Source organism: Archocentrus centrarchus, chromosome 11 (assembly GCF_007364275.1).
Source record: "Archocentrus centrarchus isolate MPI-CPG fArcCen1 chromosome 11, fArcCen1, whole genome shotgun sequence".
NCBI lineage: Eukaryota > Metazoa > Chordata > Actinopteri > Cichliformes > Cichlidae > Archocentrus > Archocentrus centrarchus.
This window is the reverse complement of record NC_044356.1, coordinates 11853829-11880491: the sequence shown is the minus strand read 5'-3', so window position 1 is coordinate 11880491 and position 26663 is coordinate 11853829. Positions and strand designations below refer to the sequence as shown.

General features: G+C 39.8%; 2 protein-coding genes and 1 long non-coding RNA gene across 3 annotated transcripts; 1 reads left to right on the top strand and 2 right to left on the bottom strand.

Moving 5' to 3' along the window:
• Positions 1–1705: 1705 nt before the first annotated feature.
• Positions 1706–11231, top strand: tmem268 (transmembrane protein 268). The gene is made up of 9 exons (XM_030740347.1): positions 1706–1926; positions 3965–4103; positions 6001–6095; positions 6199–6306; positions 8030–8182; positions 8267–8377; positions 9295–9384; positions 9568–9789; positions 10216–11231. Exons 2-9 carry the CDS (start codon positions 3968–3970, stop codon positions 10375–10377), a joined length of 1077 nt encoding a protein of 358 aa, XP_030596207.1. The 5' UTR covers positions 1706–1926; positions 3965–3967; the 3' UTR covers positions 10378–11231.
• On the bottom strand, positions 7797–10100 carry LOC115787598 (uncharacterized). Its single transcript, XR_004020523.1, has 3 exons — positions 10045–10100; positions 9595–9906; positions 7797–8161 (listed from the first exon to the last, which is right to left on the bottom strand). It is a non-coding gene; the product is annotated as an uncharacterized LOC115787598 (long non-coding RNA).
• A 5766-nt stretch (positions 11232–16997) lies between the features above and the next one.
• On the bottom strand, positions 16998–26098 carry prrt1 (proline-rich transmembrane protein 1). Its single transcript, XM_030740838.1, has 4 exons — positions 26080–26098; positions 22399–22736; positions 19398–19589; positions 16998–17352 (listed from the first exon to the last, which is right to left on the bottom strand). The coding sequence occupies exons 1-4, from the start codon at positions 26096–26098 to the stop codon at positions 17176–17178; spliced, it is 726 nt and encodes a 241-aa protein (XP_030596698.1). The 3' UTR covers positions 16998–17175.
• Positions 26099–26663: the final 565 nt, after the last annotated feature.

Below are 26663 nucleotides of genomic sequence, written 5' to 3'. Positions count from 1 at the left end.
GTATGCAAGGTATTATTATATAATTATATGTATTCAACGTGATTAAATTATGCAGCTGGTTTGTCATTTCTTTTACATTTTTTAAATAATGTATATTAAAATCAGAATGAGAAATACTTTATTGATCCCAGAGGGAAATTTCAGTTGTTACAGCTGCAACCGTTTATCATATAGAGAGAATAAACACTCTAATAATTTAAATAATTTAAAACCAAAACTACTCTAATAATATAAAAACCAAAAAGATAAATTTGAAGTATATACACGGAAATTCTTATGAATAGCAAAACTTTCTCTACTAGCACGGCGTCACTAAGTTGCCTTATCTAAATAAATAAATATTACAGAGTTATATGCAAGTTAAGAAAGAAAGCCAAAAACACGAACGGGAGCGCTCCGCGCATGCGCACAAAATTTATCGTGCCTATACACGAATAATAAAATAATAGAAACGTATTTATTATTTCTTTTGTAATTATTTGTAATTTTATGAATTATAGCGTTTCCTCGTAGTTATACTGTCATTTTATATTGTTTACAGGGAAGCCTGTATGCACATACGATGATTATACAGCTACAGTTACTGTATGCAGTATATTTTTTGCCTGGTTAAATATTTTTGGTGTTTAAATATGTGTATCAGTTCTAATTTCAAATTTATTTGTCGACTTCAAGTTCAGATCTCCATTCAATCCTAGGAACATGTAAAAGGCTGAGTGCACTGACCATTTTGATCCACACCATGGCAGAAACACCACAAACACCAGTCACCCACAGTATTTCAGTACACAGCCGCGTTAAAGGACTATAAAGAAATATAAAACACGAGTTAATAGGAGCAACAAAGACTTAAAAAAAAAAAGCAAAATCAGTTACAGAAAATATAAAAACATTCACTTAAGCTGCAAGCCTCAGCTCAGCAGGAAGTTGCATGCTTTAGATGCAGATTTTCTAAACGAAAATTTACAATGAGAGAGGTGCGTTTTAGAGCAAAAGAGGAGTGGTTAAGATACATGTCATTAATGCAACATCCCCATTTAAGTGGGAGTGCACATTATTCCTCTTCCTTTCTTTATATTCTGTGCTATAGTGCAGCTGCTCATTGCACTTTTAGCTATTAAAACTGTCAAAAATATGAATGACATGGGAGTCCTGTGAGAATGTGCAAGACGCTGTTTGCATTTTAAGGGAACTACTGCTAAGTTTAAAGTTAAAATATTAAAAACTACTAATGCACAGAATGGTGTGGCTGTGCATGCATGATTTATGGCCCACCTTAACTTTTATGTATTTTTGGAACTGTATTTAGCTCTGACCTTTCTCTGTTCTGTGGGATTTGGCTGCAGTGTCCACATCTATTTATGCATGCATTGATCTGTGGTTTTAATATTTACATCTTCATATTCATGTGACTCAATACTAACCGGCAGTCTGTCCTTGGATCTTATGAGTTAATGTATAACAGTCCCTCTGATGTTGTAGCTTCATGCAAGATAAAAAAAAGAAAAATTCATAAATTTGCAACATTTGTTATTCTGTATCACAAAACCCCCCACAAAATATAAAAAGCCTCACATCAAATTAAGGTCAGAGGTTTTCTCAACAAGTCCATGTAGGTGTGACAGATGAGCCCGCTGCTAGTGTTGGCACGTTGAGCTGAACACCACACAAACCACATTCCTGCAGTCATGAGATTGGGCTGATCTTGGTCACGAGAGAGAAACGTAGAGAGCGAGAGAGAGCGAGAGAGAGGCCACGACACATTTGTTTGCGAAAGACGCATTCATTACAGTGCTGTTTGAATCCTTCAAGGCAAGGACTACAAGGTGGTTATTTTCTCTGGGAGTAAGGGCTATGATAGGAAGTACAAAGGGAATACAGAGATGACAGCCTTGGTGGTGAGATGGCGTTTCATCTGAAGTTCAGGTAGGATAAAAATGTTGGTTTGGTGCTTTCAGTGGCTCTCACATGTACAGCTGTCAGAAAAATACAACTTACAGAGGAGATTTTGAAATGCACAAGTGCAAAAATTTGTAAATGTTGTGTTTGTAGAAGCTTTAGTTTACCATGAGGATGGAGAGACATAACAGTTTAAGAAGAGAAAAAAAAGGATGTGTTGTTTGCAACACCGGACATGAAAAGATTCACTGTTAAGATAACAGCTCTGTGTTTACTGTTAGAGCCCTCTGAGAAGTAGTGAAAAACTGAATATTCAGCATGTGTAAAGACATTTGCATGCACATGTGTGAAATGTATTTTATTTCCCTGCTCATTAGGAGGTGCATGAGCAGACAATGATAAACTGCCTACGTGCTAGGTACGCTTTATTAACAAGCAAAGAAATGAAAATGAAAGTAAATAAATTTAGAAAGAGAGCTAAGAAAAAGGTTAGACTTTAAAAGGCAGACAGATATTTTGACGTGAGATTTCACACTTCCCTCCTGAAATGTGTCTCCACTGGCAGCCAGAGAAAGCTGGTCGATAACATTTAGGTTTGTCTTCTTTCTTTTTATTTGACAGTCAGTGTATGTGCTGAAGAGAGTCCTGATTGAGGTGCAGTGTCATCCCTGAACATGCTTCTTTTCCTCTTTTACTAGAGAGTCTTGCTGCTGTGAAATGAAAAAACAAAACATGGTATTTTACATGTTTGGCTGCAGAGACAATACTGATAAAACTCTAAAAAAATCACAAAAATGTTCATTTTCAAAAGCTTCTTCCTGTAAACTTAATCTTTTCATTAAGAGAGTGCAACCAATTTGTTCTGCCTTTATGGGCAGATACTGTATCACTTAAAGCAGAAGTCATCTAGTTCCCTGCAGGGTTTCAGACTTCTTGCAGTTAACAGTAAATGTGTTTATGAGTGATAAAGGTTTAGCTGATGGGTTTCTGAAGTTTCTTTTCTTTTCCACCGTTAGGGATATGAGTGTTTTTGTCAAATATAAACTTCCTGTCAGATCATCTCAGCAGCACAAACTGTGATGCTCCTATAACTAAATGACAAAATGGTCAAGTTTGCATTCCTACTTTGTTATGTGGGTGGACAGAGGCTGGAAGCTTTCAAGCATCTTTAACTATTAGCCACAGTTTGACTCTGGGTCTAGTTTACTTACAGAATACTGCAGTATTTAGGAGAGACATGAGCTATACACACAGATAGCCTGTACATACTCAAAGCCGCAGGTCAGACAGTTCTTGCAAATTTTATTCATGCGGAGCAAAGATGTAGGCATTCATGGAGTGCAGAAACTAATATAAGATGCAATGATAATTACCTTTTAGGCTGGCTATGTAGCCTAGTATATATACTCACTGGCCATTAACTTGGACCCCCTTTTGCCTTCAGAGCTGCCTTAATTCTTTGTGGCATAGATTCAACATGGTGCTGGAAACATTCCTCAGAGATTATGATCCGTATTGACATGATAGCATCACTCAGTTGCTGCAGGTTTGTCAGCTGGACTTCCATGATGCAAATCTCAAAGGTAATATTGGTCTGAGCTCCGGCCGAAATGCATTGAGTTGCACTCCTTTGATTGACTGATATTTTATATATTTACATTCAGTTCAGAGGTTATAGTAGTTAAATGTTTTAGTACATTTAATTTTGTGTGTACCCCCTGGGAGCTGCCCCTGGTTGAGAATCACATGCTCGGACAAGAATAAAGAAATGCATTCCTGGATTTTAGCGCTTATCGTGATGTGCTTCCTCACAAAGGCGTTCCACAGGCTTACCAAACGGTTTTCTCCTTCCCATTTATCAGTGTGTGTTTCTCAATGTTATTCAGACTCGAGGCCACAACCTCGAGTTTCTTTGTGACTATCGTTCTTGTGGTATTGCAAAATCACGTATGACTCTGCGATCACATGAGACAGGGAACTTTTAAAATTGCCGTTTACATTTTTTATTTAAAATGACCTGAGCTGTCAGTGAAGTCGGTCTCAGATGCTGTGTTCTCTCCTTTAGGACATGGTGACCCCTGAGACGATGGAGGATAGGAATGGAGTTTGCCTTGTGGTGGAGGACAATGAGGGGGATGCTCAGATTCAATACACCAAATCTCATCCACAGGGCCGGCACAACAGCAGACCTGACTGGTCAAATGGTAACTGCTTCTTTTATTGTCTGTATTTGATAAGTGACACAGCACATCATTCATCGGATGCTTAGTTTAGTTTTTGTGCATTTAAGATAGGATACGGAAGGTAAATCAATTTATGGCATACAGCTTTTCATGCTGATTTACTGGCTGCTGCCATATTCTCTCTCTGTTTGATATTGGCTTGTTAACCACATGCTTTTTACTGCATTTGTTTGGAGGAACAAGCCTTCTAGTGTCAGTATGAATCAGGATGTTTAGCTGTTAGGTACAATGGGGGAAGTAGGATGAACCAGAACCAATAAAATCTGTGTGGCTAACCCTGGCCAATCTTTACTCATGTGAAACCTGTAAACAGTTTCTATTTGTAACAGCTCCAGAAGGCACATTTAATCAATTAATTTAAATTACTTTGAGGCTGCTTATCGGTTTATCGGTGCAATTTTAGGTCGGATTTTATTTCCAATTCTTTTGCTTCCACAACCTCACAAGCTCTCTTTTCATCGGTGGCCCAGTACTTTTTTTTTATATATAGTGCTTCATTCAGACTTACACGTTCACTATGATTAAATTCTTATCTGTTCCAGTTCAACATAAATATTAATGTAACAGTTGCGTAAAGGTTAAAAATGCCACTCCTTACTAATAGCTCAAGATCTCTCTGTATGTCTTCTGCTCTTTGCCTATCTCGACATGCGTTCATCAGATCTGGTTTAAACTTGGTGGGTGTGATTCTGGGGAAATGTGTAAGCGTTGTGCCAAGTTTGACTATATTTAAATGAGCGATTCTGAGCGATTAGTCAGAGCAGAGTTGACCGTGAAGGGGAGACATTTTAAAAAGCAGCATAAGAAGCTCAGACTGTGGCTGCAGTGGGCAGTTTTCATTGTTTTTAACACTCAGTTTCACTTCAGTACAAAATGTTCTTTAAATGTCGTGACTCCTCAGCAGCTGAAGGACCAAAAAAAAGCACAAACCAGGGTAGACCGCAGGTCGATTGATTCTGCCCCCTTGTGACAGTACACAGCTACACACACAACACACAACCATGCAGGTCCCTTCAGTTTCATTATTACAGCTAAAGGCCCAGAGCCTTGTACTAACCCAGTGGTTCACAAACTTTCCGCCCCCACATTACTTATCTTTTACTTTTTTATCATTAACAATAAAAAGAGGGACCACATTTAATTTGAGTTCAGTAAAGGTCTATGCAAGCATCGGCAAAATCTTATTGCTGAATAATATATATCATCATTCAAATTTCATTCCTAATTTTTTATGTCACTGTCCAATCCCGGAGCGGCTCCACACCCAAACATGCTTTTGCAGAGCTGTGGGAGCTAGTGTGATCTTATTTATTTGTTGCTGTTGGTTTTCAGTTCACTTGATGGAATGAGCGGTTAAATCTGTTCATTCTGCGCAGCCACGTTTGGAACAAACGCAGTCAGCGAGTGTACGTTCACAGCCGTCCTGATAACCCTGATTGCACTCTTCACCAAACTGCTTCTTCAGTCGCCTTCTAAACTTGACATGTGAAATTCCTCCTGCACCTTATAATGAATCACATACCACCCATACCAGTTCAGGACTGTTGTCCCAGAAATGCTTCAGGCTGGTATGCTTTACAAGAAACACGTTAAGACAAGTCTGAACACATTGTTTCCTCGTTTTATTTCCTTGTACGTTAGAGAGTGCTAAATAATATTTGTCCTCAGTATGGGCTTCAGCTTAAGGTGTACAACATTTATATCTATTGTGCATTTTTCTATGCAGGGTTTGTGATGACTATTGCACCAGAGGTTGGCTGAGGTTTAAGTGGTATTAAGGAACTTCATTCAAAGGTTTTGTTTTCGTAGTCTTCCCTTTTGTGCACTGATGACCTCTTGACCTTTCTCTCTCTCTCAGGTCAGTGTGTTGCTTCAGTGCCGAGCTCCTCAATGCTAAACCCCAGGTTTGATCTGTCCCAGTGTCATGCACAACTGGAGAGGGAAGGCTTTCAGGTTAACACACACACACACACACACACACACAATGAAAAGCAGAAATCTTTACTGACTTTAGACTTACTGTTAATATGTTTGTTTCATTTTTCTTTTGTCTTAGATTCCATTTGAACACATGGAGACTACACTGAAAACAGCTCTGGATGTCCCTTCAGTCAGGAGATACATGGTGTTCAACTCAGCTCAGTTCCAATTTATAATGGCACCGGTGTGATGATCTTTTTATTATCTCACATCACTTCCAGCTCATTCCTGTAAAGTTTCATCTATTTTTTTCACTACTTTTCTTTCATTTCTCCCTCTTTCTGTTAAATGTTTTCTTGTTTGAGGTGTTTCCAAAAGTCAGAGTAAAAGCAGAAGAGACAGAAATCTCCAAGCTTCAGTTTGAATCACTCCCAGGAATTCATCAAACCCTTAAGTCTTGATTATCTGGATAGGTACGGGGTTTTCACAGGCAGTTTTGCAGAGGAATTCCCCTTAAAGGCCGTTTGCAACATCTAAAAAAGAAAGTGCACAAAATTACTCAGATTCCAGGTTTTATAAAAGGTGTAAGTAATCTGTTATCTTGAAACACACAAAACACCAAATCCTGTGAAAAAGAAAGTTTTCACAGGACTCTGCGGTGGTGTGAAAAACTAAATAAACCCCATGATTCAATAGTTTGTTGAACCACCTTTAGCAGCAATAAACAATAAACACAGATTTGCTGCTGTGCTTGGGATCATTGCCCTGTTGCATGACCCAGTTTCAGTCAAGCTTTTGCTGTCAGACAGATTGCCTCACATTTGACTCTAGAATACTTTGGTATACAAAGGAGTTCATGGTCGATTCAATGACTGCAAGGTGCCCAGGTCCTGTGGCAGCAAAACATACCCAAATCATCAGCCCTGCACAATCGTGCTTCCCAGTTGGTATGAGGTTTGTGCTGATAGGTTGTGTGGTACTGTGCATTATGGCCAAACCTCTCCACTTTGCTCTCATCTATCCAAAGGACATTCTTCCAAAAGTTTTGTGGTTTCTTCAGATGCAACTTTGTAAGCTGTGCAGCCATGTTCTTCTCACTGGGCCTTCTCTTGGCAACCCTTCCAAACAAGCCATACTTGTTCAGTCTTTTTCCTAATTGTTCTGTCATCAACCTTAACATGTAACAAACTAACTGAGGCCTGTAGCTCTCGGGCATTTTGATATCCAATCCTGATGTTGATGATCAGTTAATCAAGTTCATGCGATTAGCAGCGCCTGGCTGCTTCACACCCTCTTATTTTCTATAGAAGCAGTAACGGTTGTATTTACTTCCTTTTTTACATGACTGTTATTACGTTTAGGTGATAAATGGCACAGAAAACAGGAAGTCCTTTCATTTGAGTGTCACAAATGCCATTGTTGTTGTTGAGCGCCATTGTTTTAGTTTTTGCTTTGTCTGGAAAATGTTGTCAAAAACCGATTATTTTTCTTTTTATCTACTAATAGTTTTATCATTTCAGTCAAAACAAGCTCTGTTAAGGTTTCTCTGTGGGCTGTGGGTAAACGTGACAGGTGTTTTTAGCCGATGAATAAAATCCTTATTTTCAACCCTGCACAAAATTATTCACAATTAACTACTGAAAACAGTAAAAATTCCCCTATTACTGTTATATTAACAATCTCATGATATTGTAACAATCACAGAGGAAGAGGAGCAACATGCAGGAGGCAGAGTGAAATTCAACTTTTCTTTAATCATACTCAGAAAAGCAACCAATGCAGGCAAGGGGTCCATACACAAGAAAGTCCAACAGAAACCAAAAATGGACAAGAAACAATGAACTGGAGAAAAAAGGAAACAAGCGTGTGACTGGAGAGCTTGAAAAAGGAGCCAAACTGTTATATTCAATGGTTTACAGCTTTAGAGATCACACTTGTAACATTAACTTGTCCTCTCCTTCCACCAGTTGCTGTATGTAGTGTTGTGGTGTGCTGTGTTCTCGTCCCTCCGCCTTATCATCACTGTTGGTGACTTCTGGGTCCTCTGTCTCTCTGTCAGCCTGGTCTCCATCATCCTCACCACAGTCATCATCTTCATCCTTCACCACAGTAACAATAAGGTAAGTCAGCTGTGATGACATGTTAGTCAAGTCAGTCAGGAGGTTGTCTTGAACACCCTGATTCTCAAACTGTTTGTTTGTCAGGTCAACGTGAATTTAGATATTCGGTTGGTCCAGGTCAACGAGATGTTGGTGAGACACAAGCTGCTTGTGGGCATGGCTGACTGGGTGGGAAACTGCACTGGAAACATGAAGGTTAGTCTCCTGAAATCAGTTCAAACTGTTAGAACATAAAGTTAAATATGGGCCAAAAGTATCAACCACTGTGTCTCTCCAGCAAACGATCAAAAAATGGGAAACGACCAATAACAGGATGTAAAAAAACAGAAAACTAAGAATGCATTCATATAGCCTAAAAAGCTACTTCCCGTCTCCTTTCCTAACCACTTTTAATTGTCCTCAATGGAGAATGTCATGAGGTTAAGGAAAGGGGTGTAGGAGAAGCGCGCAGACTAGACTCCTTAACAAAATGATGCCGGGTGTCTGCGGTGTTGAAACTGTCCAGAAGAAAAAAAAATGTGAACAGTTTTTCATATCTTTTCTCCCTGATTGCGGCAAACAATTTAATAAAAACTAATACTAAATGTTGTTATATCTGAATCTGACTGTCTAGACTTGGAGTAAAGGTTTGGACCCCAATGATGATTTTAATCGCAGAGGGTTAACGTATCCAAAAAGCTCAACGTCTCAAGAATAACAGTGAAGACATGAACCAAATCCTTAAAGTAAAAACAGGACCCAAAGACTCAATAATATATCACGAATCCAAAACTCAAACATATAAAAAAATCCAGTGACCATGACAAAGATTTCAACAGAAAAGCAGTGATGCAAGATTTTTTTTAAAGTAAATATAAAGTAGACTTTACGACAAAGATCTTAAGGATAAAATGAGTATTAGTGATGAAAGGAAAGGAGAAGAGAAACTGAGGTGTTCAGTGGAGTAATAATATCACATATCTTGTAGTGCAGGGTGTCTTCTCTGTGTTGCAATAAACAGATCAATTAATGATCAGTAACTCAACATTTGTGTGGTGAGTTATAGGCATCAGTGGTCCAACGAAAGACATACTGAGTCATGTCTGCTGACCCCTCTGTGTGTCTCTCTGCAGCTGTACTTTGTGTACTGGGACATGTCCCCCTGTTTGAGGGCCTTAACTGAAAGTTTAGAGGAGCTCAGCTTTGTGACGACTGACACCCAGGTGAGAGAGTCGAGTACATCTGTCACTCTGTTTGTTCTCCTGCTGCTTTATCGATTTTTCTGGAGCTCTAATGTTTGTCCTCTTTCCAAATCAATAGAGACATAATTTCAGGTTGCTGAAGACACAGAAATTTAGTCTTTGGAGGATGTTAAAATGATCAAATCGATGTCTAACTCCCATCAGAACAAACTGAAGAGCAAAATGTCCCACCTCGTTCTGGTGACCAAGGCCTCAGCCGGTGACCCTGAGGCCCGCAGCTCAGATGTGGAGGAAGAGGGCTCCGATGAACAGAGGCCTCTGCTGGGAAATGGCAACAGCGGCACCAGTACCTCATCCAACCAGCAGAAGGACACCGAACTCACCACAAACTACACCCTTGTCCCCGATGCATCTTTACCTCCTCAGGTGAGAGACGTATCAGTTTGGGCCATGGTGGACCCACGTTATTCACATCTGCATTAGACAACAACAGATGCGTCTGACTGATCACAGATGTGCGAAACTTCATGGGACACCTCTTTCCTAGAGAAGCAGCAGGAGTGTAATTAGATTTTCACAGGACTGTATAGAGTCTTTTTTACATGACTGTATATACTGCAGCAGTATTTTCAGCTGTTGAGCATCTGATCGTTTTGATAAGTGCATTTATATGATCGAGACCTTTATCTTGGTTGATAAGCCCCTTGTTTTAAAGTGTAGCCAGTGGTGTTCACACCCTGCAGAAAAGGATTAAGAAATCACATACAAGGCCACATTTTGATAGTTTTAATCCCACCTCACATTTCCTCACACACGAATCCGACTAATACCTGTTTTTATCCTTGTGTGCAGGCTAAAGCCTACCAGCTCCTGATGACCTACAGTGCAGCTTATGTGAAGCTTCTGGTGTCTGAGAGGCTCTCAGGACCATCACAACACAGACTCCAGAGGAGTCATTGCACTGCTGCCCCCCTCTGCCTCTGTCAGTACATCAAACTGAAGCTCCTTAAATAACAGAGCAAAGCAAACCAGAAACACAGAGCAGCTGGAATACACATATGTTGAGACTTAAACAAACTGGCATATGGGAGCAGTTTTCTTTGACGTCAGTGTGGATTAAGAACATTTTGATTCACAGAAAGACTCATCAGGATCTTTGGACTCTTGCCTTTCTTGGTTTTAAGTTTGTCTCTCTCGCTGTACCTTGGCTGTTGTTCTCTTGCCAGGTCTGTTTGCACCAGCTGGATGTTTACTCATTTGCACGCTGCCAAACGCTGTCACAGCAGAACACAGGTCCGTCCAGCTGCTGTAAAACAATGTTTGTGCTCATGTCTGCACAGCAATCAGCGTAAGGAATAAGCACTGCTTATTCCGGTTTACATGATTTGCACATTTATTAAACGCAGGTTACAGTATATGTGTATATATGGATTTTTCATGAGTAAATTTTTTTACTATTTCCATTTTATGTTATTTTATTAATCTGTGTCACTACATTATAGAGGGAAACACTGTAGTGCATTTGCTGTACAGCTGCAATTTTCCCAAAATACTGCAAAGTACTGTTAAAGATTAAATGAGCGATTCTCCATCATTTTCCTTGTGACCACAGAAAAAGTAGTTTCTACTCCAACAAGTCCTAAACCCGTAACCCTGATGACCCCCAACCCTAACCCTAATTTTTTAAAATAAATTTCCCAAGTCTTGGCAATCAGGGGACAAAGACTGACACATAGTAAACTAACTGATGATTTTTGGTCATCAAAACAGTAAATGAAAATGGCAAAGCAATTTCATATTTGCCTTTAAAATGCACTGAAGCATTAGCTAATTGTAGTTAACTGAATGAACTTATTGTACCACAGTACAATTTTTTTTTTTTTAACTCTTTCTCAACTTCTAGGAGGCTTGACAAGTGATTTGTAGACAAAGACTGGATGTGTGAAGGGAAAGAAAGCAAATCCTCTTGATGTGGATGATGCTGCAAGAGCTTTGTTTTTTTTTTTCCCTGGCAAAATATTGGTTTTGTGTCTCTACACCTATGATTTTATGTGCAGTTCATTTCCCAGACTCCATCCTAAAATATTACCAGCGATCACTCATCAGTCCTGATGTTGCAGTTGAGATGACAGCCCAAGTAGGGAGCAGCAGGATGACACAAACACAAACAGCAAGACAGCCAGCATGACCGACACGGGGGTTTGAGGGGGAGCTGGGGCCGTGTGATGGAGGAGAGAGAAGTGCAGCGTGAGGCCAAGTTAAACGATCTCAGAGACACTGGCTCTCCTCGGGAGGCTAAATGGCCATCTGTGATCCTGCACACACCGGCTGGCTCGACTCCCACCTTTTCCCTCCAACCTCTTTTCTGTTGGACGGATACCTTGTATCATTTAAAGAGGCAATAACACAGATTTTAACAATAACTGTTTGCAAAAAATGACCCCTCTCCCCACACACAAAACAGTATAGCAAAGGTTTCACTATCAAATGATATGCAGCATTGTTTAGCTGTGTCCATCCATCCATCCATCCATCCATCCATCCATCCATCCTCTTCCACTTATCCTGTTCAGGGTTGTGGGGCTGCCCCACAAATTATAATAGGGATACTTTCAGCCATACAGACACATTCAAGGAAAACTCAACACAATGCAACGTGAAAAACTAGTGATAGTATTACCTCTCTAGCCACAACTCCAAATTAATGTTGCTATAACTGCTAATAAATCATCCCCGTGGTGCACTGGTGACCTGTGCCAGGTGTGCCCTGCGTTTGGCCCTGTGGCAGCTGCAATAAGCTCAAGTGCTTAAGAAGATGGATGCACTGACGGCACTTTTCAAACACAGTGCTCCATATTCAATAAGGTGTGTGAAGCATTGGTGCAAATTTAACAATGTATCGATGCCCAGTAATGCACAAACAGGAAATCACTGTTTCTCAAGAGAAAGGAGTTAACTGAGTAAATAACTTTTTAGGAGAAAATATTAATTTTTATTCAACTTATTTTAAATTTTAACTTACTTCTGATCCATTCACTCATCTAGTCTTTATACTACACCAGCAGATGGTTGTTTCAGTCACAGCCCTCTTCCTCACCCACTCATTCACCAACTCTGTCACTCTTTTGGCTCTGGCTGTCAGGTTTGTAGAAGGAAGGACCCAAAATCTGCTTTGAGTTCTGAATTATTCAGGTTGAAAGCAAAGTCCAAACCAAGCACAAAACAGAGATCCAAAAGCTCCAGGAAAAGCTAGAAAGCATGCTGGGGAAGATAAACAGGCAAACTCTGAGAGGAAGAATGGGACTATATGTACACTGAGGCCTAATTAGGTACTGAGACTTTCACTTTTTTGCTTGCTTGTACTTTTATTTACAGAAATAATTCGCACTCCAGGACTAGTGTTCAAATGCTGGAGTGCTTCGGCACAGCCCGGCAGGGCCGTGACCGTTTTCAGCAGTCGTTTAAAATAAATCACAAATTTGGCTGACCTAATAGGCCGAGGAAGGCCGTTCCAGAGTTTAGGAGCTACAGCCTCAAAAAATCAGAAGAAGCAGGAGCAGGACAGTAAAGCTTTGATTTTAGCAATATTTCTCAGATGAAGTTAAACAAGGCTGGATGAGCTTAGAGATGTGAGATTCCGAATTCAGATGATACATTAGCAGATGATTTGATATTGCTGGAGAGGAGGCCAATGTAATGACTGACCTCGCAGAGAAACGGTGAGGGCCAAAAAGAAGAACTTCAGTGACGCAAATATACACACAACACAAATCATAGTCAAATCAGAGACAGTATAAATGATGGTTTTTGGACTCCACATGTTGCTTGCTTGGAGCTAGACGTGACCATATTTGGTGGATGTCTGAGTTATCATCTAACGCTGGAAAGTTAGTAAGCTGCATTCTTAAACATGCTTTTTAATGGGCATTTTAACATGGGAGTCTATGGGGACTGACTCATCTTGGGAGCCTGTATTAAGTGGCCATTAGGGAATCTGCAGATATTAGCACTTCTGCAAAAGAAACAATAGGTTAGAGTTCATCCTCTTAGAAACATGAATGTGTACCAAATTTCATTAAATGCATCCAGCACTTACATTTTTATCACTCACACTCAGGCCACACCTGGCCATGCTTGTCTGTCATTTATCCATTTACTTTTGAGCCTCTGAAAATGAAGGAGTATGTATAAAAATGGCTGTAATTCTTAAACAGATAATGCAATATTTTAGTTAATGCTTTGAATTAAAGCTGAAAGTCTGTAACTCAATCACATTTTGCTTGTAAGATTTTAAGTCCAATGTGGTGGTGCACAGAGGCAAAACTATAAAATATGCGTCACTGTCCAAATACATGAAGCCCTAACTATGTGAAATTATAATTATTATAATTATCAGGATGCATCATTTTGATAAATACATCTTTATTCATCCATCCTGGACCAAGAAGACAAAAAAAAAGACAAAAAAGAAAGGTATAAAAGTGACCTATATGCCATGATTTTACACGTTAATATTGTAGCAAGGTTTATTAATTTTAATGTGAAAATCAGCAAAACACAAAACCTGCAGCATGTCCTGTGATTTAACAGAAGATAGCAAGAGACAGTGTAGTCCATGTTCTGACAGAGAAAGGAAAAAAGAGAGAGAGGCAGAAAACCGGGGCAACTATAAATAGCATCTTAGTGATGAGGGAGAGAGGAGATGCCATAGAGACTGAGAGGATGGAGAGGTGAAAAACAAAGAAAGACCCAAAAATGAGAGGCTGCCTTCACCGACATCTTGTTCACAGCCCAAAATTATTGTTTTATTCATTACTCAAACAACTGAAGTCAGAAACAACCAATGCATGTGCAGCACAGCCATGAACATAATTAGAATAATAAACCCCAAGAGAACCACGTGTACACAGTTAATTTTTGGCTCTTTGAACAAGCAACCCACCGCATTTACAAGCCGAAAAACAAAACAGATGAAATGAAAAGGGAATGAGCAACACACCTCCCAGCTGTAAAGCAAACAGCTGCAGTTCATCCTATCAGAAAGCACACAGGAAGATGCAGACGAGCACCACACAAACTAAGAGCGACTCCATTCAGTCAGCACACTCGCTGCCAGAGTCTTCTGTGCAGTTATAATACTAAACAGCACTGTGCTTCATTTAACACTGCATATAATTGTGTCAGTACACTGACTGAGCCTGGATTTGTACTGGGAAAAAGAAAATTTAGGGCTTAAGTAGAACATTTTATTTTTATTCCTGCTTAACAACTACTTTGACATTTTGGGAGGCAAATTTATTTAGCTCTCCTGCAGAGAGTTAGACTAGAAAGAGCAACACAAATTTTATATTTTAGCACTGGCAGGGAGCTAACTTGGCTAAGTCCAAAATATAATGTAAAAATAAAAACACTTACTAGCATCTCTAAAGCTCACTACTTAGCACATTACATTTATTGACTTTAAAATTACAAAGAAAAAAGGGGGAAAATCCATTTAAAGATGCTGAAAGGTAGATTTTGTAATATTTAAACATGGATTAGAAGACTAGAAGTTTCCCACTCTTTGCACTAAGCTAAGCTAAGCTAATATCGCAAGGCCGCAGCAAGTTAAACTCTCTGCAAGAAAGCTATATTGTTCTTTAAAATGCTGAAACACAACTCCTCTAACACATTTTGGAGCCATATATAATTTTAAATCTTAATTAGTTGAAGCAATTTCAAAATAAAAACAGTTCTAACTATTAGCTGCCTGTTTGAGTTCAGTGTTCTTTTGTTCCCGCTTCAGATTATCATCATTGGTTCATCCCTTTTTTTTAATTTTTTTACATATTTATGCCAAGTCCTATTGCAAACAGGCAATTAAATGAATAAAATGTACTTAAAAAGGATGAAATAATATATGATTTGTAAAATAATTAACTATTGTGGGTTAAATTCCTGTCTCAGATTAAAAATATGAGCCCAGATGTGTTTCAGTGTATTAAATAATATATATATAATAATGATATTAAAACCGTTCAAATACTGTCAAATAATAAACTATCCCTATCTGTGTTGATTTTAATATCTCTATAATCCTTTTTAAAAATGTTGTCACCCTAGAGACAAACAGAGAAAAGACAGGTGCTAAAGAGATATGTTAATAGGTCCAGCAACTCCTGACAGGAGAAGGAGCGTATGAGAGAGTCATAGGTTCATCTAAGGTACATGATAAAGTTGAAAGTGCTACAATACAACATAGGCATTCAATTTTTTCTCTCTCTCATACTGAAAACATTCATTTCACCACCCTGAAACCCCACTTTATAATTCATACAGTAATGCTGGAGCCACCCGACTTTATGGAAACATATTCTGCGGTAGAATAAAATGATAGGAGCCACACATCTATCCTTAATATTTAAGACAAATGGAAGCAAACTGAGGATGACATGCAGGATTATGTTGCCTCATATGTCTAATTTTCCACTAAAGTCTCATAAAAAGTGTTTGAAAGATTAACACAAAAAGGCTAACGCACGTCTAAAATGCTATATTTGCAAATCTAATATTCAAATACTTATCTAAGTTGTCTCAGTTTCTTGTTTTGACAGTAGCTTCTTTGACATTTTGAAAAATACTGCAGCACACATTAATGTTAGGGAAATGTTCCCAACAGCAGCAGCTATTTTTTTTTTTTTGCACTAAAAGCCCATTAGCTTAGATTTATATTCATGCATGGTAAAAACTATAAATGTAAGCAGCTGCGTCATCTCGTTTGGTTACTACAAAGTGCAATATCATAGTGGCAAGATATCGAATTCAGGCCAATTCAAAGAGTCCGACAGCGGCAATAAAACAGCAATATACTGTAAATTATAGCAGACGAAGTCGATGCACTGAATAAATTAATAAATAACAGATTATAAATAAATAACATATAATTCATATAGTATCATTTTAAAACAGATAAGTGTTGATATAATACATAAACAGAAATATATACTCTGTTTGGTTAGTCCAGTCTGCATTTGGCATGTTATAAATGTACATCGAATATCCCCTCTGACACTTCTACTCTGCAAATCAACAGTTCTTCCACATGGCAAGTATAAATAAGAGAACACATGTATATTTGCACAAGCGAGACCTAAATATCATCACGTCTTAAAATAATGGCCTAAATAATTTTTTTTAACCAAAGTTTTATTTTTGCCTAAATGATCATATTTTCAATGTTTGGTTCTGTTTTTTTTATCTTTTCTGAAAAACCCGAAAAAAAAAACTGCTTAGGTCATTATTTTAAGAGGATGACGACTGCTAAATAAACCTTTTTGAACGAGGTGTCTGAAATTTCCGCACCGCAGGGGTCAGCTTAGTCGATTTTGCTGCTAAAATATGTAACACACACACACACCGGCCTATCCTCTCATCCAAACACATCAATGAAGGGCGTATAAATTAATCAGCATCACATGAATTGTTAATGCAAGGAGCTTTGTTTCCCTCCTGCAGCTCATATCTGTGTGTAAATATTAAGCGGCTGCTGTGATAACAGCAAAGCTGGGCCTCATTTGACAGCTGCTTGCATTTGGACGACAGCTGTGGTTGGTTGTGAGTGTGTGATGGCGGCAGGTTAGGTCAGAGCTGTGGGTGTGTGTGTGCTTGCGTGTGCGTGTGTGTGTGTGTGTGTGTGTGTGTGTGTGTGGCTGTACACAGAGGGCCAGCAGCAGTTCTGAGTGCATTTTTTTTACTGCTTCTATATTCTCTTAATGATTGAGAGTTAGCTAGCTAATACAGGCCATGATTTCCCAGCAGGGGATCAGCGTGGAGTTACGGCTCCCAGTCATCATCATGGTGCTGCGACGCTATGATGACTACCACGGTGAGGATGGTGCACAGCACAATGGAGGCGATACCAACTGCCAGACTGATGAAGGAGAAGTTGCGCGCCTCGCGGGAGGCTATTTCCGCCGTCACCATGTCCCCTCTGGCTATTGCCGTGCGCACCTAAGTGATGCAGGAGGGAAGGGGATGAGGGAGAGAGGCGAAATTAGAAAATATGTTACGCAACAAGCAGATACACGAGTGGGAGCAGGAGAGAGTCTGAAACACCGTGAATAGATCGATTTCACTGCAGCACAGGCTGAATGTGCAGTAACACCCTATAACATCATACAGAGCTCAGACCGGTGGGTCCATGCCCTGTCAGATCAGCTCAGCTCACACCCAGCTGAGCAGGCCCAGAGGAAAAAATCCATTCTGTCCCGTTGCACTGACAATGGTGCAGTTATGTAATGATGTGGTCTGCTGAGTGCGTGTTGGTCAGCACAGTCTGCCATGACAGAGATAAACAACAAAGCAACACCAGACGGGACCTTAACTGGGCAATACCTGTATGGAAAACAGCATTTAAATAAAGGAGCAAACTGTGGCTGTTGATGGAGAAGCTGCAGAGATGACATCAGTGAATCCACGTTGCATTTTCATTCTGCTTTTTTTTTTTTTTTTCCTGATTATGTGCCATAAAATACTGGCTCCTGTTTGCCAATCAGTAAATTCACAGCCACAGCTTTTTCTACATTTCAAACCCATCTCAGCAGGAAGACAGAGCCATTTCCTGTTTTGACATAAACAGTCAGGGATGAATGATCTTTCCTGACAATCATCACATGCAGCTGGAAGGCAATGTTTTTAACATTTGCAACCCATTAAAATTAACAAAAATAATTTGCCTGAAAACTTTTTTATCTGTTGCTTTTTTTTTGGCCACTTTACAGGAGTCTTTTTATTTCAAGCCTTTCTTGCTTGAAATAATCTACATTTTTCTTTTCGTATTTGTAGCTAATGCCTCGTGTATCTCTTCTGAAGCAAAGAGTTCTATTTTAGCACCAAAACCTACTAAAAACACAGACTGTACATAAAAGATGAACTCAGGCACCCATTTGTTTTGAAGCCTTGACTTTGCCTTTGCCATTTTTTAAGCCAGAAGTGACATGCTTCACTAGCAACTAGTCAATAAAACTGGAATCAGTATTTTTGGGTTGTTACTACAATTAACTGCATAAAGGTCCAAGTCAATTTTCAGATAACCGCATTAAAAAAAATGCTCCACAAGGTGGCTACGCCACAAACACAGTCAAGAGGTTCAGTTCAGTGACTTGAATTAGGTGAAGCCAAGCAAACAGCTAGCAGCAATGTCAACACCTGCTTGTCAGCCTGAGCCCCCACACTGCTAATGAAGAAGGTACTTCCGGCTGCTGTTTTATTTCCCAAAGGACCACCACAGTGGATGGATCCGCACATTGATTTGACACAGATTTTGCACCGGATGCCCTTCCTAGGAGAACTGACACTAGGGGTTCACTAGGTTGAGACTGTTTTTTTTGTACTCAGCTGTAAATATGTTTATTTCTTCTGCAAATTTGAACATTTTAATGTGGAAGTCAATGGGGACTGACTCATATTTGCAGCCAGCCTCAGGCGGTGGAACTACAGTTTTTGTCATTTTCACCAACCCACACATGTACATTGCAGATTAAAGTATTTTGCTTTCCCGATAACCAGAGTAAATACAAAATGATGATTTATCTTATTAAGGAAAAAAAGTTAAAGTCTGGACTTTGAATTTGTTTGATGATCTCAAACATGTAAGTTTAACAAACTTGTAAAAAAAAAAAAAAAAAGAACTCCGGAATGGTTCAAATACTTTTTCACAGCACTATAATTTTGTTTGCTGAGAACCACATTGCTCAGTTGTTTCAGGAAATTAATAAGCACTTACCAAAAGCAAAATATCCACTTAAAATTTGTTTTTAAAGAGTCGTGTTCTCACTTGTAAAGAAAGAGCTTTATCTCACTTCAGTCTTTTTACAGAACAATATAAAAAACTGAAGAATAAAATCTGCCTCCTTGGATTTGTATTGCAATATAATTTTAAAAGGGGAGTCTGCATCCACAATTAAAATGACTTTAAAGTGAAAATTCATTGTAAAGTTGATATTATATCAATATAAAACCCACAGATGAAAAAGAGACTATGAAGCAGCATTAACCTGCACTGCTTTGATGATCGCAATGATGCCTGTTGGCCAGAAGCAGCAGACGGTGGTGAGCACGGCGATGGGCAGGTAGTCATGTGGAGGTCGACGGTCCATTAGAGTGATGCTGGGTGGCATTTGCATGGGGTGAATCTGGCCCGGTGGGATCCCCGGGTGAGTACCTCCGGCCGGCATGTAGGGCTGACCCTGAGCAGAGAGAGAGACAGGAGGAGATGGAGAGCAGTGCTTTTAAAACAGTACAGCAGCTGACAAAGCACTTTCTACTCTAAAACACAGACAAACAAGGTGATGCGAAGGAAGAAGGTGACAGCAGCTGGGCAGCAGGATGCAGTGCCTGTTAGGATTGCAGGTGTCTGAGGGAGAGCACGAAGAGGAATTTGTATTTTTGACTGTCGGATTGATTTAAATTATGTTTTTTTTTTTGTTTTTTTTAACAGTCATGCAAGACATCAGAGGTGACCTAATCACAGTCCAGAGTCACTGAAGATTAGCTTTCCATGCCAACTGGCCAAGTTTCATAGGGTTAGCTTTATTATAAACCACCTGCTGAGCTGAGATGTGACTGCCTCCTACACTCTGTATTCATATCCTCTGTCTATTACCATTAGCTGTGAGACAAAATAGAGTGAATTGCTGCTTTGAGCTTCTCCAGATTAAAAATTGCATTCAGACTTGTTTTTGTTTTTTTTCAATTAGCTGCACGAAACAGAGCACCATTCGCTATGCTTGAGCTGTGCATATTTATCAGCTCAACAGCCTAAACAGAAATACCTAAAAATCCGAAAAACAAAGATTCATTTTTAGATTTGATGCCGCATGCTGCAGTGCAGATTCTGCTCTTGATATTATTCTCCCCGCATTCAAACCCACACTGCTTTTAAGAATCACCAACTGGAAGCTGGACAGCTGCACTTTCAGATGTTTGATGATTCACAGTCTCTTTCTGAGGCCTCATTTTATGACTTTGATGTTTGTTTGGGGTAAAATAAAAATAGTTTCATCTATTAATGTGGACGAGCGTGTAGCTGCAATTCAAAAAACCAATGTATTCCTTAAAAATAATGAATGAATAAAAAGTACAAATTGCTACCTACACATGATGTCGAGCACAGGGTGAACAGTTCAACCAAGGACTAATGTTCTCTACTCAAATGATCTGATCCCTGTCATTACTGCTTATAATATAACAGACTGGTTCATTTTTTTTTTAAATAGCTTCAGATAAACAGTCCAAACAGAACAATACAAAGAGAAAACCAGCATGCTTGTCCTTCGCCCCCATCCTTCCGTGCAACTGCTGTCCTTAAGCTTTACTGCAGCTATGAAGTGTCATGTTAGTTAATGGCTGTACTGTATTTCCCTTGCTTAACGCACAAATTCCTCTCAAATCTACAGAGACCCTGAAGTCTCATGTGGCGAAATTTTTAATCTCCTGCACGGATGTCGTTGCCTTGAGAATCTGCGATAATGTTTCTGATGCTTGCAGCCACCATATTGTGCAACTCAGATTCAATTTTGAGTGTCACAAGATAAAATTCTTGCTGGTTTTACACGTCGACATCGTCTGCAGGAAGGACCGTAATGCTCGTCTCCCGTGCAGCCAGTTACTCCTGCTGATAATCGTGTGTCTGTGCGAGAGCAGCAACAAAGCCCTTCTGAGGTAAAACTAAAACTCAATTAGTTGAGTTTGTCTTCATTAAAGGCTGCATGCATCTGAAGTGGTTACAGATACACAGGAAGTCATAGTGAATGAGTTTGTAGACAAAATAAAACATGAGTTTGATCAATTATAAGTTCTCAGAGAAAAAAGATGAATTTCTGCATGCTACAAATTCTGTAGCTGCTTTTACAATTCAGTTATCTTGCTTTTAACTTTCTTTTAGGGTGTTAAGCTTTTCAATAAAGTCCAGTAACAACAGATTTTCTTTTGCTTTGTATATATTTAAAATCTGCCAAATTTTAGAGGCTTTAACTGCTTCTCTGTGAGTTACTTTTCAAAATTGCTGTGGCTCCCTTAACGTATGAATAATGTATTTGCATTTGTATTTCCCCTCAGTGCTAGTCACTCACTTATGTACTGGAGTGTAAAAGAACAGAATAATGTATGTAATGTGGGTTAGCTGAGTAACAGTATATTAATTAATTGACATTTCAGCTTTCACATACAATAATTTATGTGGCTTCCAGACAATCTTTCAATTTAATAAACATAATTTTCCATGAAGATTACTGATCCGATTTCACCCATCAGGATCAAAGATAAGGCAAGAAACACCTCGATTTTCATAATAATCAAAACAAACGGCATAAACAGCCTCGAGGCCATGTGTCCTCTAGTCTAAAAACACAGTCCTAAGGTTTTATATAAGGACAAGGACAATCAATGCAAATTATTTCAGCCTATTAATGCAACAATGTGCAGAATGACCCGGTGTGTTCATGTATTTGTCTGACCCTGTAAAATGTATTCAATAAAAGCAGAACCAAAAAGCTTATTTGAAACATTGCAGCATGCATTTATTCTTCAGTCATCATTAAAAATATTTAAAATGATAAGAGAGGCTCTTTGTGCTGCTGATGAAACAGAAGCATAATAAATAAAGACATGCTAACTGGATCAGAAATCAGAAGGTTTGTCATTTTTCTTCTGAGTGAACCGTCTGGACATTTATTGCTGATTATGTGTAAAATAGAGACGCTGTTTGATTAATAAATGTCGGGTTAATTGATATAACAGCAGGTGCCACAAATGAGGCAGAAAATGAACAAATTCATTCATACAATGCACTTTTCTCCCAAAATAAATCCAACCCCCTGAGACAGCAGAACAATGTCTGATTTCCTGCATAATAAGCATCAAATGGCATTAAGTCGGTCTTGCTGAGGAGCGAACTATGGACAAATCAAAATGTGATGGAAAGAAGTGTTGAGGTTTAAATTCTGTTGCAGCCTGATGCCAGAGCTGTGAAATCTTTCAAAGCTGTCTATGACTCACCGAAGCCATGGGGTAGACGGGTACGTAAGCTGTGCAGGGCTGCAGCTGAAGAGGGTAGCCCGGGTGGAGGTATCCCACAGGGGGGTGTGGCATGGTGCCTCCTGGGCCCTGGGTCTGGACGGTGTAGCCTTGCGGAGCTCCTGGAGGCCCCATCGGGGCACACTGGAATTGAGTTTCTTGGAGGTATCCCTCTGAACCTGGAGGAGGCGGAGGAGGAGGGTAGTTGGGCTGGGTGCCCGGCGCAGGAGCCATGTTGGGGTGCTGGGGCACGTTGGGGTCCTGTGGGCCGGGTAGGTATGGAGGAGGCTGCATGGTCTGACGGCCAGAGTCATCGAGCCCTGAGAGAGGAAGAAGGAGGAAAGAGAAGAAAAGGTAGGTGAGCAATCAGAAATAGACAAGGCAGAGGAAGAACAGTAAAAGAAATAGATGGAAGAATGAGAGCATGTTATCTAACTAGAGCACTGCTGCACGTGTGTTCAAATGTTGGCTGTAATATGTCTTATCTGGCTGCTGAGGAGGAGGGAACAAAACAATTACACAGACCACAGCTCCTCAGCAAGACTTAAAAAAGCAGCTACAAAGCCTGACATTTCCAACCTGCGCAGGCTAATGATGACAGTGATTGACATTTTCACTCCCAAAAAAGGAAAAGAAGAAAGGCTTTTTTCTCTCCTTATCCTTCACAAAGAGGTTTATTAGCAGCAGAAATTTGGCAATTCAGGTGTTGAGAAACACATCCTGAAGCATCCATCTGCTTCCTGACGTCTAAACACTTTAATGCTCACACCTATGCTCCCTTTGCATTTGTTTAACATTGAATACGACTGAGAGGGTGTTGTGTTTTCGCAGCGGGGAGGTGGCTGAGATAATCCAAGTTGACAGGGACATGAGGAGGAAGAAAGGAAAAAAAAATGGAGACGGATGGAGGAATAGAAGAGGGAGGATTTGATGAGACATGAAGAAGGAGAGCAGGAGGCAGTGTCAGCGAGCGGGAGAGAAGCTGGGTGATGAGGGATGACGACTTGTGCGCTCGGGGATCGGTTTTACGTAAGAGTCCCCAACCCTGTCAAAAGCAGGAAGTGGACCAGAAAGAGACAGAGGGGAAAGGAGCAAGTACAAGGAGAAAGACACCTTTAAAAGGCCATCACATGACGAGCAGCTTGGCAAACATGAGAGAAAATACATGTGTGTGTGTGTGTGTGTGTGTGTGTGTGTAGAGCATCTTTGGCAATTATAACTGGAGACATTTCTCTGTGATTGATTTGAATCCTATATTTTTAAAAAATGAAATATGAGACATTTTCTTCTTTTTTATGATGAAGACCTTGTAGCAGGTCTGAGGTGCATATGATGCTGCAACGACCTGCATCCGGATAAAGGGAATTAAATTATGGGTGGGCCGAGGCTAAGTAGTTAATTTCATCGCTCGTGATTATTCTGCAAAATGCAGTCGCATGCAACATTTTGCCATCACTGTAACAACAGATTTCAGCTAAAGCGCACATTTTCCTGAGTTATTTCTTTGAATTAATAATAATAATTATGCTTTTAATCAAATGTCTTCACATTTGAATTCCATGTAGAAATATTTCACTGTCTTAAACAGTGGGATGCTTGTCTACTAATGATCCAATTCTAGCTACCATTATAAATCAATAGTTTCTTTAATCAAATATGTATTGAGTTTTTTCTGTTAAAATTCCAAACAATTAAAGGGACAGTTCACTACAAAATCAAATGTAGTTCTGGTTATCCTTCTGGATTGTTTTGGTATGAGCTGCCCGATGTTGGAGATATCGGCTGCAGAAATGCTTATCTTTCTTGGATATAATGGGACTAAACTGGAATTGTCTTGTGGTGCTCAAAAATGCTAAAACAAGCAAACAAACAGCCTACATTTGAAAAAATGAGCAGCAGTATCTCATTCGAGAAATAATGACCAGATTACTCTTTACTTTCTACCAAACCACTCCAGCCAGCTGTATGGAAGGATCGGCCTGTCCAGGAGAGGCTCGTGACAGAGTGACAGCATTTAAATATTAATGGCTTCCTCTCTCAGATGAGCTGTAGTGCCTCACAACTCAGCAGCCATCTTGAAACATCCCCAAGTATTTGTTTGGGCAGTAAATTCATAACAGCATCTAAATTAACTTTAATTTCTGTGACGAAGTCAAATCTGTAGCAGAAAAGCTTTAAAAACTTACTAACTTAAAATAAGGTTTAAGAAGTGTTTCCCCTGGAAATTATACTTAGAGCATCATCTTGTTGTTGCAGACTTATCCTGCACATTTCAAATCTATATATCTATACTATACTATACTAAAAGAACCCATTAGGTTCCATTTTATTCCGGGTAAAGCAGCATTTCTTAGCTGATTTGGTGCAGATTTCACCAAAGCTGAACAAGTCACACCAAAATAACCGAGATCAATCAACAAGGCCAGAGGTAAGATATGTGTGCATTCATTGCAAGTTGATCTGAGCAGTGACCACAGCTGCAGGATTTACTGATCAAAAGCTTTCAAACACATCAGCTAATCAGAAAAACTGATTGGCAACTACCACCTGATTTTTTTTTTTTTCCACACAGAAGACATTTTGACCTGAGGGAAAAGCTCAGGTGTGACTGCCCACATTAATGCTGATCCTTCATCCTGAAGCCTACATACATGCACAGAGCTGTGGCAGTGGCACACCTAACTGTGACGCAGCCCTCAAGTTAGGGCTAAAAATGAGTTTGTCTGTATCATCAGCACAATGCCTGTAATCCTCTTGTCCACGATGCAATTGTTACTTGGAAGCTTGGAACAGTTATAACGACTAAACGAAAACCACTAATACCTGTATACCTATTTAACTGGCCACATAACATCTCTGCTATATTGTAATTATATTGTTGTAGCTGCATTCCCATGAATGTTTTCTGAGCATCAGCAGATGTCCATCTATTGTTTAATTATAGCCTCTCAGATCTGATTAACGCACGAGACAGCGGTCACGTTTACAGCCTGCTCCACATTATGCTCTTCGCAGCTTCTCAGATAAGATCAGGTGTCATCATCTGCTTTATTTGATTTGTAGATTTTTTTTAAACTAGAAAGATGCAGCTCATCACCAAATTCGTCAATTGGTGCTTTAAAATCCTCAAATATTGGGAACTGGAAAGATTAGTCTCTGTGTGTTTATAGAGGTTGAGGATCATTAGCAATTAATGGTTGTTAAAGGCGTGCACGCGCAAAGGACACCCACATCATGTCTATAGTCAGGAGAGATGTACGTAGGCCTGTGCGTAATGATGTGAGGCACATATAGAGGGGGAAAGGGAACCGGGAGTCCAGGAAAGCTGTGAAAGCTCACAGTTCTTCAGTGAAGGAAATCTAAACAGGCAGGCTGAAAATAAACAAAATATAAAATCAATTATTTGAGCAGATACCCACAAAAAGTCTGATAATATCACTTTAAAGTCTCCATGGCCCTGCGGTTATGTTTCAACCCCCCCCCCCCCCCCAAGCTGCACCCACACAGCGGTGCATCATCCTATGGGCACAGCAGAAGAAAAGCGGATGGAGAGGTTGACGAGGGGGCAGCTGGGAAAAACGCGGATGACAGTTAACTAAAAGAAATAAATAAATAAAGCGTATAGAACACGCTTCGTGCTTCAGACAATTAAAAACCCCTCACCGTGCTTTTCTGACGACATGCTTTCCGATCTTCTTTCCTCCTCCTTTGATCGGATTTAATTTTTATTTTTTTTACTCCAGCTGGTGGTGAAAATCCCTCCTTCAAGTGCGCGACGATGCAGACTTTTATTCCAAACGTCTGCAGCCCATCTTCAAGATGTCTTCATCTTTGAAAAGAAAAACAAAAAACACCCCCGTTACGTCTTCAGCAGCAATAATAACTTGAGGTGTTTTTTGCTTTTAACCCCGGATCTGTCACCGCGCGCAGGTCCGTTCAGCTCCCCCGCCTCCCTTCCCTCTGTGCGCGCAGGGTAGTCTAATAGCGTTTCTCCGCTAACGCGTCGCTGTACATTGAATTAATGAGACACAAAGCTATCGCTGTCTTAAAGCGACAGCGCGGACTCGGGAAGCGCACAGGCAGCAGGATGGAACATCCCATTACAGCGCAACGAACCAGGCAGCTTCTGAATTGGATGGATTTCTTTCAGCACTCTCCCTCAAACATCTTGTCCTCAAATGATGACAGATTTTTAGTTAGAAACCCAGAAGAATAGATTCATGCAAACAAACAAAAAAAAAAAGGCA

Coding starts and splice junctions, on each gene's coding strand:
- tmem268 (XM_030740347.1), top strand. CDS start 3,968: ATGGTGACCCCTGAGACGATGGAGGATAGGAATGGAGTTTGCCTTGTG. Junction 6,096..6,198: donor TGGAGAGGGAAGGCTTTCAG/GTTAACACACAC, acceptor CTTTTGTCTTAG/ATTCCATTTGAACACATGGA. Junction 8,183..8,266: donor TTCACCACAGTAACAATAAG/GTAAGTCAGCTG, acceptor TTTGTTTGTCAG/GTCAACGTGAATTTAGATAT.
- prrt1 (XM_030740838.1), bottom strand. Junction 19,590..22,398: donor CCGTCTACCCCATGGCTTCG/GTGAGTCATAGA, acceptor CTCTCTGCTCAG/GGTCAGCCCTACATGCCGGC. Junction 17,353..19,397: donor CGATCATCAAAGCAGTGCAG/GTTAATGCTGCT, acceptor TGCATCACTTAG/GTGCGCACGGCAATAGCCAG.